The sequence below is a fragment of the Beta vulgaris genome, chromosome 9 (assembly GCF_026745355.1).
Source record: "Beta vulgaris subsp. vulgaris cultivar EL10 chromosome 9, EL10.2, whole genome shotgun sequence".
In the NCBI taxonomy this organism is placed as follows: domain Eukaryota; kingdom Viridiplantae; phylum Streptophyta; class Magnoliopsida; order Caryophyllales; family Amaranthaceae; genus Beta; species Beta vulgaris.
In genome coordinates, this window is record NC_079210.1 from 50,011,623 (window position 1) to 50,023,283 (window position 11,661).

Genomic DNA, 11,661 nt, shown 5'->3' on the forward strand with positions numbered 1-11,661 from the left:
TCTAATAATAATAGTAATAATAATGAATAAATCTATAGTAAACAAAATAATAGAAATAATAATAACAATAATAATAATAATAATACTTAATAATGATATAAAATAAATAATAATAAATAAGAGTAATTAGTAAAATAAATTAGACCAACATAATAATAATATTTAACAAAATGATTATAAAAGAATGGAGCTGAGCTGAACTGAACTGAACTGATCTAAGCTAAGTTGAGCTGAACTGAACTGAGTTGAACTGAACTGAACTGAACTGAGTTGAACTGAACTGAAAATAAGCTGGGGAGAACAAGCCCTTAAATGGTCCATGTTTTTCATCAATCTATAAGATAAAGAACATAAAGTCGTATACAATAAAGAACATTAGCTATTTAACAGATGAAAAATTTCCCCTTAAACATTAGCCCTTAAAGGAAATGTTTTATGTTCTTTAGAGTATAGTAATTACTATACTCTAAAGAACATAAAATATTTCCTTCAATCTTGCAGAAATTGTACAATATAGAAAAGAAATATAGAGCAACTTTTATTTATCTAATCGGCCTAAGCATACAACAACGCCCACTCAATTATTTTTCATTCAATTTTGCTCCAAATAGTCCCAACTATCCATTATGTAAGTAAAAACACATTGCTCAATTTTAAAAACATTAAAATAGTATTTACTTTTAACTCTCAATCTATTTTCAAGCAGCAAAAATGAAGAAATATTATTCATCAAAATTTACTATTATAAGAACCCTTTTCCATAACAAACCAAGAACAATTTATAGTAAGTAAAAAAAATTGATCTACACTCATATATGTTTCAAAGTATATGAAGATTTTAAACTAATAAATTATTGTTTATTGCGAGAAATTGAAGGATGTTTTGGTCTATATTTATAGATATGTTCTGGATATATAGATATACGGTAACACCTTGATTTTTATACTAAAAACTAAGACATAAAATATAAAAAACGGATGGATAAATGGGTGACGAATGGGACATAGCACCACCCAAATCTAATCTAATGTGTCACCAGCTCCATCCAACAAACCACCACCGACTTTTCATCTATTTAATATGGGCTTTTATCTGTTTTCGAAATTTGGGTGAAATAGATAATTGAATATCCATTTAAATTGATCATCCTTATCTACACCCTAATTTTAGGAAAAATATAAATATATCAATGAATAGATGTTAGGATTATATCATATTCAAGATCAATTTCATCATCAATGGGCATAATCACTTAGAAACTAATATATATAACCAAGATAACCAGGTTTATATCCATTACACGAAATTGTCAAATCTAAATAAATCGGTTGATTATTTTATTGAAAACTTTAAGAAATTCTACTAATCATACTATATAAGTTTAAACAATAGCTGAACAAACTTGACGTGCTAAATTTATTCAAATATTATACTTAGACCATGATATTTATAGTGGGACTAAAAAGTGCAACATGTACAAAAAACAAAGAATCAAAACTTAACGTTTTAGAATGTTTATAATCACAAATAGGGTTGTGTTTATTCATTAGATTTTCCTATGAAACTTTTTTTTTTGACAGACAATGACAATGTTGAACATTAGCATACAACAGTTATAAAAATTATCAAGGTATATAAAATAAACAATATATTTGATACTTTCTAATAGATATAAGTAATGATAAATAAAATATAAGATTTGAAATTATTAATTGAGGGATAAATGAATACCAAAAAAAATCACATAATGCAAGATAACCACAAAAATTAAAAGTCATAAGTTGCTTTAAGTAGAAGGATCATTCCAACCATGAAAGTCTAAATAGTATTCTGAGACAAAAGAGAATAAAATGTATTTGGATTACTCTAGAACAAAGAGGGTATTAAAGATTAATTTACATTAATTTTCAACGTAACATACAATGATACAAGACTATAAAACAAGTATATATAACGAAAATAATATAATTAGACTTTTGTGACAGGTCATTGAAGATTCTCATTTATGTGTAATTATTCCCTTAAATTGTAAAATCTGCCAATTTTTTTTTTTGAATAGATAACGCCTGTCAAAGTTCCCCGTGGCATGGTGGTTCGGTGGGTGGTGAAAAGTGGGTTGCCAGGTGCGGTATAGTGATGGTGTAAGACAACAAGAAATTGGGGGTGAGTGGAACTGCATAAAGCGGGAGCGAAAGTAGTTGTATGATTGAGTGTAATAGTAGTGCAAATTGTGTTTTTATCAGAGCTTCCGAGTGAAGCTACAGGCAGAGCGGCAAATTTTTCAGTCAATATGTTTTATTCTAAAATGATGGTTTGTAATACGTCCTACCATAATATTAACTAAATTAGTCACTGAACGCACGAGTCATAAATCAGTTTTGAACATTTTTTGTTACATGATATGACTATAAAAACTTTGAATCGTGAGCTAATATCACACTACGTTTTCAAAAGAAATGTCTTAAAATCTTAAAATTATATTAAAAAAATCTCGTGCATTTTGAACGGGTCCAACAACTTTAAATGACAAAAATATTTCAATCACCATAATCGATGTGATCATGAGTTATGGATTTCAAATTTTAGAATGCAACTCCCGGGTTATAAGTCATAAGTCATTAGTCATAATCGTGCAACTCACGGGTTGTAAGCCATTTTCACCCTAATCAATGGAGTACTAATTATTACAAATAAGTGATATGTCATAATTTAACTCACGGGTTGTAAGCCAATTTCAAATTATTATTAACTTACCCTAAGCAAGGTACATGTTTTTATTTCATAAAACTATATACTAAAATATTTCCCTAAATCTTTAGTAAAATTTTATTCATACATTATATATTGTACGATACAATAAGGATATAGCACAGTTATATTACATTTGTGAGCACTAAACTTTTTTCTAATATTACATCGTTGGTAAATTAAAGAAAATGATAAACAACATTAGGATAATATATTCTAGATGATTTATATTGTACAATATAATTAACAAGGATATAGCATGAGTAACATAAATCATAATGATGCAACGCATGAGTTGTAAGCCAGTTTATAATTATTTTGAATACAAAATCATAAAATTTTAATTCAGCAACTAATACCTCAATTATACATTTTATATTCTTTCAACTTTATATGCATGTATTCTAATAATTATACATTTAATAGATTTGGAACAGAAAAAAACTACTTAATAAATTAAAGGATTCCCGTGCATTATGCACGGGTCCAAAAACTAGTACAAGGGAATAAAAATAAAACATGAGATTTGAATTTTGAAAAAATCGATCAATCTAAGCACAATTAGGAGGAGTTGCCTTGCACAAGCTTTGACGATTCACAATCTTATCCTGACGGAGCTGCAAATGGCATAGAAGATGGCATAATGGGCACTGGAAATGAAAACTTATTGGCTAGTACTACGTAGGAACAACACGTACGTCCAGAGAACTCCGAATAGCTATAGCACAATCCTGTTGGACTTAACAACACGCTCAGAGAACTCCGAATATCTAAAAGACAATCTTGTTGGGCTTACTTTTCCCAAAAAAGAGCCTCATGCTGAAGAAGAGTTTGACCACATACAATGTCGGTAGGTCTATCCTAAAATCAATTGGTGATAGGTGGAGTACCCCACCAATCTACATGTTAATCATTCTCTCTTTAATTTTTGAATGTGGGACAAATATTTTGCAACTCACATATAAATTATACTCTTAACATAATCGTTGACAAAACAAACATTTAAAGTCCAAGTTATCCGTATATTATATTTTCGTCACACTTGTAAGATTCAAGAAATAAAATAATTAACACATCAACTAAGTTACATCACTTTAAAAGTAGAATAACAAACTAAATCAAGCAAATCTATTCGAAACCATTAGAATTAGGGGCCAAAACAAAAAAAATAAGTCAACATTTGTATACTTCTATATATGTCACAAATGACATTGTTTTGGAACCGTCCAATCTGAAGATTGTTGTGTTGTATTACTTGAAGACAATTGATAATTCTTCCAAACCTCAAGTGTAGTATTAAGGTCAGCTATTTTTCTGTCCAACCCTACACAACAATTAGCATGCATGGTGCAAACCTTATTGAAATCTTTGCTTGGTGAACAAAATCCGCCAAAATAATCTGTGTCCAAGAATCTTAATTTTACTCCAAGTTTTTGTATGTAAATATCGTTTTTTATTCGATTGAAAACATCTTGTTCATGTAAATTAGGATATGTGTTCCGTGAAGAAACCCAAAATTTGTAGAATTTGATGGTTCGATGGTTGGATCTTACAAACAGAAATCCATTATTAGGGGAATTCTGTATGTCGAACTCCATGCCATTGAACAAATCACATGAGGTTTGGAAGTCTGAATCAAGAGTGAAATGTGGGAATGGATCTCGAAACCACATAACATCCGTATCCTGTAAAATAACAAAAAAAAATTATAAGATGAAGTTAAGGTTTCAAGTGTAGTATAACATTTGTTGTTTGCAACAAGAAAAAACGAGGAGTGCTTGACTTTATTTGTTCCTAATAAATACGCAAATTTGTACATAAGAATGGATACACTAGGAGCAATTATCATTATTTGTTCATACGATTTTCCCATCTTAATGAATAATGATGACTACGACAAATTTGTAAATAAGGGTCTGTTCTCCCTAACTTATTTTCAGTTCAGTTCAATTCAGTCCAGTTCAGTTCAGCTCTCGACAATACTTTTACTCTCGCATATCACTATTCATTTCAGTTCAGTTCAATTCAGTCCAATTCAATTCAATTCAGTTGTTTTATGTGAAAGAGAACAAACCTAAATATGTAAATTTACAAAGCAATGAATTATTCATATGATTTTCCCAGTCGGTATTTGTTGACAAGTGAGGTATTATTTAAAGTGGACATCTCTTTCATAAATTTGTAACTACATAAATAATGGTCCACAAGGCTGCTAGTTTTAGCATCATTTTTAAATCATACGCCACAGCAACTCAGCAAGTTACACCATTTATTTCATCTCAAAAAAATAATCATACCTCTTATTAAATTTGATAAAATGTTACAAATTTGGACAAGTTTATGGTGTAATGAATCCATCATCTCAATCAACCGTCAGTACATTTGACTTCTTAAATTTTGTTTTTCTATTTTTTTTCTTTTCTTTTATTTCTTTTTGATTTGTTCCAAGGTTTTTTCAAATATATTCCATTCATTCTTTAAGTATATTTACTTAGACAAAAACTATTAAAAGAGACGGTCTAATTTTAATATAAAAGAAGCATAATCACTAAATGGATTAAACTAATCACGGAAAGAAATTATCATAGTCACTATTGAGCTAATTCTTTTTTTAATATTGGACTTATCATTGCCTGATTTTAATTTTAAAAGTAACCGGTCTCTTACAAGACAAAGTCCCACTTAAAATATTGATATATAGAACTTTGACAATTTATGTTACTGTATTAATTATCTATTAGTGGCTTATCTTTAAAAATATTTTAATTAAAATTAGTTTAATACCAACATTTTACATAAACTTGATGTCCACCCTAAATCACAAATATACCCTCGCATGCATCGTGTGCATATAAGACTAGTATAAAATATGTGAACAATGTAAAATCAAAAGAAAAAAGGTGACTATCATTTTATCGAGACAATTATAATTTGTACTACTTATTAAAGTCGTCAACTAAAAATAGTAACATATAGTTATAAATCTATCATACAAAGTTTATACATCTTCGAAATGATGAACTGAATCGTGAGCCATATCCATGGGGAACAACTGTTTGACATTAGCTAGGTTAATTATTCCGCACCCGTGTTTGAAATTAAAATAACTAAAAGAAGATAGAAAATTTACCGTGAAAAGAAAGTTGTAGCCCAAGCTTAAAATGGTTTGTAAGAAAGCCAATCTTTCCCACATCATGTCCATATAGATAGGGCTCATAAACCTAGCTTCATGAGCCATTTCTGAAGATTGCTTAGTCTTGTGAAAATAACAATGAGTGACCAACTTTTGACATCGTAAATACGCCTTCTCATCTACTGCTATAACCACCAAATGATTTAAAAGTGGTGCTGTATTATTTCCTGTTCTAAAACTCTTTAAGAAAAGATCAAATAAAGAGTCTGGTTTTGTCCATGCCTCATTCAAAGTTGTCAAAATCACTGTTTTATCTTTGGTTGAAGCCGCCTCTAGAACCTTCCTTAGCTCATAGAATTCATCTTTGACCTTCTATTATAATAAGTCCACATGATTTTGGACAAAAAAAAAGTACGTTAGTTGTGTATACTCGTCTCATATTATCATGATTCATGAATATTATTAATACTATGCTTAAATCAACATGAATTTTGTTTTTTAAAAGTTGGTAAGATGAAGGGATCCTACTAAACCGGCATTTTTTGTATTTCTATTTTCAACGAGTTTGACCTGCAAACCTGGCTGGTGGTACCGTACTACAGCAAGTTTGCAGGTCAGACTCCTTGAAAGGGGATGGTAAGGGAAACCTCACCTCCAAGGATCTCCTAGCTAGTTTGTCCGATAACCTGAAGTCATGAGGCTAAATCTTTACTATTACGCCAAGTCTTGTTTGGTACATGAATTTTTCTTAGCTTTCTCATTCTTTTCAAGTTCTTAATACTATAAACTAGCTATGGAAAGGTTCATTGAATTCTCATGAAATGGTTAGTGTTGACATGATAGACCAATCTTTCATGTGATTCATCGTTATGTGAATATATATACCGCGTCTTCATTATTTAAGGATTGCATCATCAAACTATATGAACAAGTAAAAGAAGTCCGAAGCTAGAAAAAGTCTACTTGATCCAAATATAAGCTGAAAAGAGCTATAATTTAGGGTTTTAAACTCTTAATATCAATGTACAATTAACTCGCTTAATTGGAATGGATTAGGTTAAGGTTGATATTTTAAACTCGCTATGACCTATTTAACTCATTTATATAAGAAAAATCACAAACATTCATATTTTATAAATGTAAAATTTGGTCCAAAAATATATAAAGCTATATCAAAGATAATATATGTGTAAGTGTAACTACATGTATTCATACTTCTTTTTATGGGTTGCTTATATAGTTTTGTTATTTTCATAAACAAGTCGTGCAGTATTGAGTACTTCTAATTTATTTAGTAATGAATTTAATTTAAGTCGAAAGATTTCAAGACTTATCTTATATATTCGAGAATACATTAAAACTAATTAATTAATTTCTCAATTCTATTAGCAAGCTGTTTTAATTAAAATTCAATTGAAACTGTTACTATTACACCCATAGGTGAGAATAGTTAATTTTTCTTTTCCTTTCTACTACTTCCTCCGTTTCAATTTAGTTTTCGATGATAACTACTTTATATCTCTCTCCTATCACATGGGACCCTTTTATTTTCTTTCTCTATCTCTCTTCTCTCCAAAAATTACCCAGGAGTCCGTGATTTTAAAAGTGTCGCAATTAACTAAAACGGATGAAGTAAAAAGATGAAGCGAGGTGAAGGAATTAAGGGCTTACCGCTGAAGAAGGGAAACTCTCGAAGCTACGTAGAAGCCGGCCATAGCTGTTGCATGAAGCATAATACAAGACGAGAATTGTAACTCCAAGTGTTAAAAAAACCACCAAAGTTTTGACATATCTAGCAAAATCCCAAGGTTTTGTAATTGTTGATGATGAATTATTCTCCATAATTGGGTTACTCTCATCACAAAATTTGATCCCTTTCTCCATTAGTATCACTTTTATTAATATGAAACTCTAAAAATCACTACTTTGCAATTGCACAAAAATGAGTGATTATCCCTTAATTATACTTTATCGTATAACACATGATTCAACTGACTTTGTTCATCTTTGATTTAAATGTAAGAAGGTAAGGAAATTAAATGTATTATGGAGGATTTAAGAAAAATTTGAGAGGTTTCATATAGTTTGAAAGTAACGTTCATGTATAAATAGTATACACCTTAGCTAGTTGATGTTCATGGAAAAGTCAAATGAAGTATAATACTGCAAGCCACACTGGACCATACTCCACAAATTGAATATAAATTACCCTTGAGAAAAGCCACATATTGGACCAACTATTTACTTGTCATCAAAATTAGTTTTTAGACATATTTCTTTTATTGTGTAATATTGTAAATTTAATTTTTTTTTATTTTTATAGGTAATAAGAAATTTTCTAGGTTGGTTTCGTAGAGGGCCTTCATTTAAAGATTCTTTACAAGTCGGATATCTTCCAAACTGCAAAATTCTTCGTCCTAAATCTCAAGCAAATAGTTGGATTAGGAAGTGAATCCTAGAATTCGCTAGGGAAAATGCTGGAAAACTCGCTAATTGAGTCAATCCCGATTTATGTTTGTGTAATATTGTACTGTCTCCGTCCCATAATATAGTGCTTGTTTCTTTTTTACACGGTCTCTAAGACGTAACTTTGACCTTTAATATGTTCAATTCCGTATTAATAAAAAATATAAAAAGTTGATATTATGAAACTGCACATTGAGACGAATCTAACAAGATCCCACATGAAAATGTGTTTTTTTATATATACAAATGAGAATACTCAGTCAAAGATTTTAATGTTTGACCCACCAAAAATGAAGTAGGCACTATATTATGGGACGGAGGGAGTAATTGTTTATCACAAGTGTGCACAAAAACTTATGTACGAATTAAAATATGGGAAATAGAAAGTCTGAATCCGATATAAAATGTGGAAATGGATCTCGAAACCATACAATATCAATATTCTGCAATTGGAGGAAAAAACATGTAATTAATTAATTAGTACACCCTATGTCCCTCAAAAGATTGATTTTTTTTTTAGAGTTATTGTCATATAGTTATAGGGAAAATAATATTATATTGACAAAAGCAGACAAAAGAAAATGATATAAAGAACGATATATTCAGTGGATAATAATGTTCTATTAAGAAAATCTCTATTATATAAGCCAAGGGAGGAGGTGTGGTGTCCTCTTTTGAAGTGACTAAAATACCCTTAATGATTTAATTAATGGAATGAAAAAAATTACAAAAACAAATCATTTAAAAATCCTCATTCCAACTTGCCATTTAAAACAAGTTTAAAATGGTATATGGATCAAATACTTCAATCAAAAATTAAATGGACAAAATATTTATACCTTATTAAAAAAGATGTCATACATAACGTGTACATGAAAAGTCTGAACATTCACTACCTTTGGATACTATTTAATTCAGTTAAACCAACTCATTATTTTGTTCTTTCTGTTCAATATTCATTCACAAAAAATTAATGTTAACAATTACTCACAATCTTTTTATTTTTTTACATTAGCGAATTAATATATCTAAATTCATCTAACTGTTGAATTTTTCACATTTAAGTTTAATCATAAATAAAGTATGAATGGAGTATCTAATAGAATAACAAACTTTGAAATTAATGCACGCATCGCGTGCACATGAAGGCTAGTATATAATAAGCTGAGATAGTGGGCTCAATCCAAAAAGGAAATGAGATATCTAATTGAGAATACTAAAATTGGCAAATCCGGCATCTAAACGATAGAGGGAGTAATATTTTACCATGCGAAACTTGTCCTCCTAGATTCAACCTCAAGGTTGCAAGTTCAACTCCTCCTAACGATACTTCAGATCAGGAAGGGATTCCTTTACCCTTCCCCAGACCACTTGCAAATTAAAGAGTCTAGTTTATTGATCCAAGTCAAATTAACCTATAATAAGTTTTGTTTTGGTAGGTGATTTGACTCTCGCAATTGAAATTTACTATTTTGTTCAACCTAGTAAAAGTTACCCCTTGGTTGATGGTCGTCAGTTGGGGTAAGAATTTTTTTTGGGTAAGGGTAATATTTTTCTCAAACTTGAAAAACAAGTGACCACTTCTAATTATTTAGAAAGAACATGCTGAATTATTGAACTGTTATAACTTATAACATAAAAGTTACTGATAATTTTGAAAATTATTTGTGCATGATAAAATCACATTTAAACATTTAAATTATCATATATATCAATAGAGTTGGCTTGGACAGATTCGAGGATTCCTTTCATTTATTTCTTCAGTCGCTTTTTTTCTTTATTACAGAGTAACTTCTTCTGCCACCTTTTGTTTTTAGAGTAATTTTTTCTTCTGTCACTTAATGATGCCTCGTCGAATCATTTCGGACTTTGTAGTCTAATACTCCCTCTGTCCCATAATATAAGTCATGATTCTGTTTTTACGCGGGAATTAAGGTTAAATGGAATCTTGTTTTATTTGAATAAAAAAAATTATTTTTATTGAGAAACACTTGCATTCTTTTTTTCGTTTTAACAAAAAATAAAAACTGGCATTTAATGTTGCATGGTTTAATGTGTAGAGGAGTTCAATAGGGTAAAAGATTTCATTTTGTCATTAATAATGGTGCATTGGAAGCTGAAATTATGATGACATTTTGGGAATTAAACTATTTTCATGAGGGTATTTTGGGAATAATTACTGATTGAAAATAGAAATAAGACTTATATTTTGGGACACCTTATAAGGAAACGGGACTTATATTATGGGACGGAGGGAGTATTACGTAGTAATTAAATAGATTATAGATATAATACAATCTACTCCTAATAAAGTCAAGACCTAGTACCACTCCCATAAAAATGTCAAGACCTAATTAAATAGATTATAGATATAGTTCATGCTAATTAATTATGATGTCACTTACTCTAATAAGAAATTAAAGCAAGGTAGTAATTGATCATAGTAGTATTACGCAAAGAATTAAATAGATAAGATTACCGTGATAAGGAAGTTATATCCCAAAGTCAATATGGTTTTCAAGAAGGCAATGTATAATAATTCAACTCACTAAATGTAATTACTTTTGATAATTTAATAATTATCAGCAATGTATAAGGTGGATAGACAAAGTTATCTTCACTTGTCAGCTAGCTAAAATCATGACTTTGAGAAAATCATGAAGTAAGATCTTAAAATAAGTCTTTCAATGTGAGACTTCGAAATATGATTTCTCTACTAGTTTTTAGACCCGTTCTTTATTCCATGTTCGAATATGAAAACTTTTCTTCTTAACTCTCCTCTCTTTTAAGAGTCTTGAACAAGTTCAATATAAGTTCCAAATTAAGCTCTCTGGGAAGAGGGATTCGAACTTGTAATATATCATTTACAACACCTTAATTAACTATCTACGCTAGGCTAAAACATCCTTGATAATGCCACGGCTAATTAATTGCTTTTAAGACATTGTCATCTACACGTCACAACTTTTTCCTTCTTCTTAAATAATCGCCCCACATCCTTCTCAAATTTCTTAATCTTGTTACAGTGAATCAGTGATATCGTTTTCTCAGACATTTTGGCTGCTTATTCAGAGAATTGTCGATAAATAAAATTCAACTCTAAAACTTAGTATGATAACTAACGTATTTTTTAATTGGCTGCCAAATGCCAATAATACTAGTATCAACTTAATTTTCTCTACTAAATTGTCGCCACCAATATGCTAACCTGGTAGCCTCAGCCCCGCCTCGGTGCGACACCTGAATTACCTGACATGCATGTCGTGAAGACTTTGGCCTTTGTTAGTATCTTATGTAGGGTCCAGCCGAGAGT

General features: G+C 30.1%; 1 protein-coding gene across 2 annotated transcripts; it reads right to left on the bottom strand.

The window, feature by feature from the left end:
- Nucleotides 1-3,867: 3,867 nt before the first annotated feature.
- LOC104904500 (hypothetical protein) lies at nt 3,868-7,972 on the bottom strand. Of its 2 annotated transcripts, none has more exons than XM_010692764.4 (3): nt 7,554-7,972; nt 5,880-6,251; nt 3,868-4,434 (listed from the first exon to the last, which is right to left on the bottom strand). In XM_010692764.4, the coding sequence occupies exons 1-3, from the start codon at nt 7,764-7,766 to the stop codon at nt 3,949-3,951; spliced, it is 1,071 nt and encodes a 356-aa protein (XP_010691066.1). In that variant the 5' UTR covers nt 7,767-7,972; the 3' UTR covers nt 3,868-3,948. The 2 variants fall into 2 exon arrangements, with proteins under 2 accessions (XP_010691066.1, XP_010691065.1); XM_010692763.4 differs by having other exon boundaries at nt 5,880-6,254.
- Between the last annotated feature and the right edge of the window lie 3,689 nt (nt 7,973-11,661).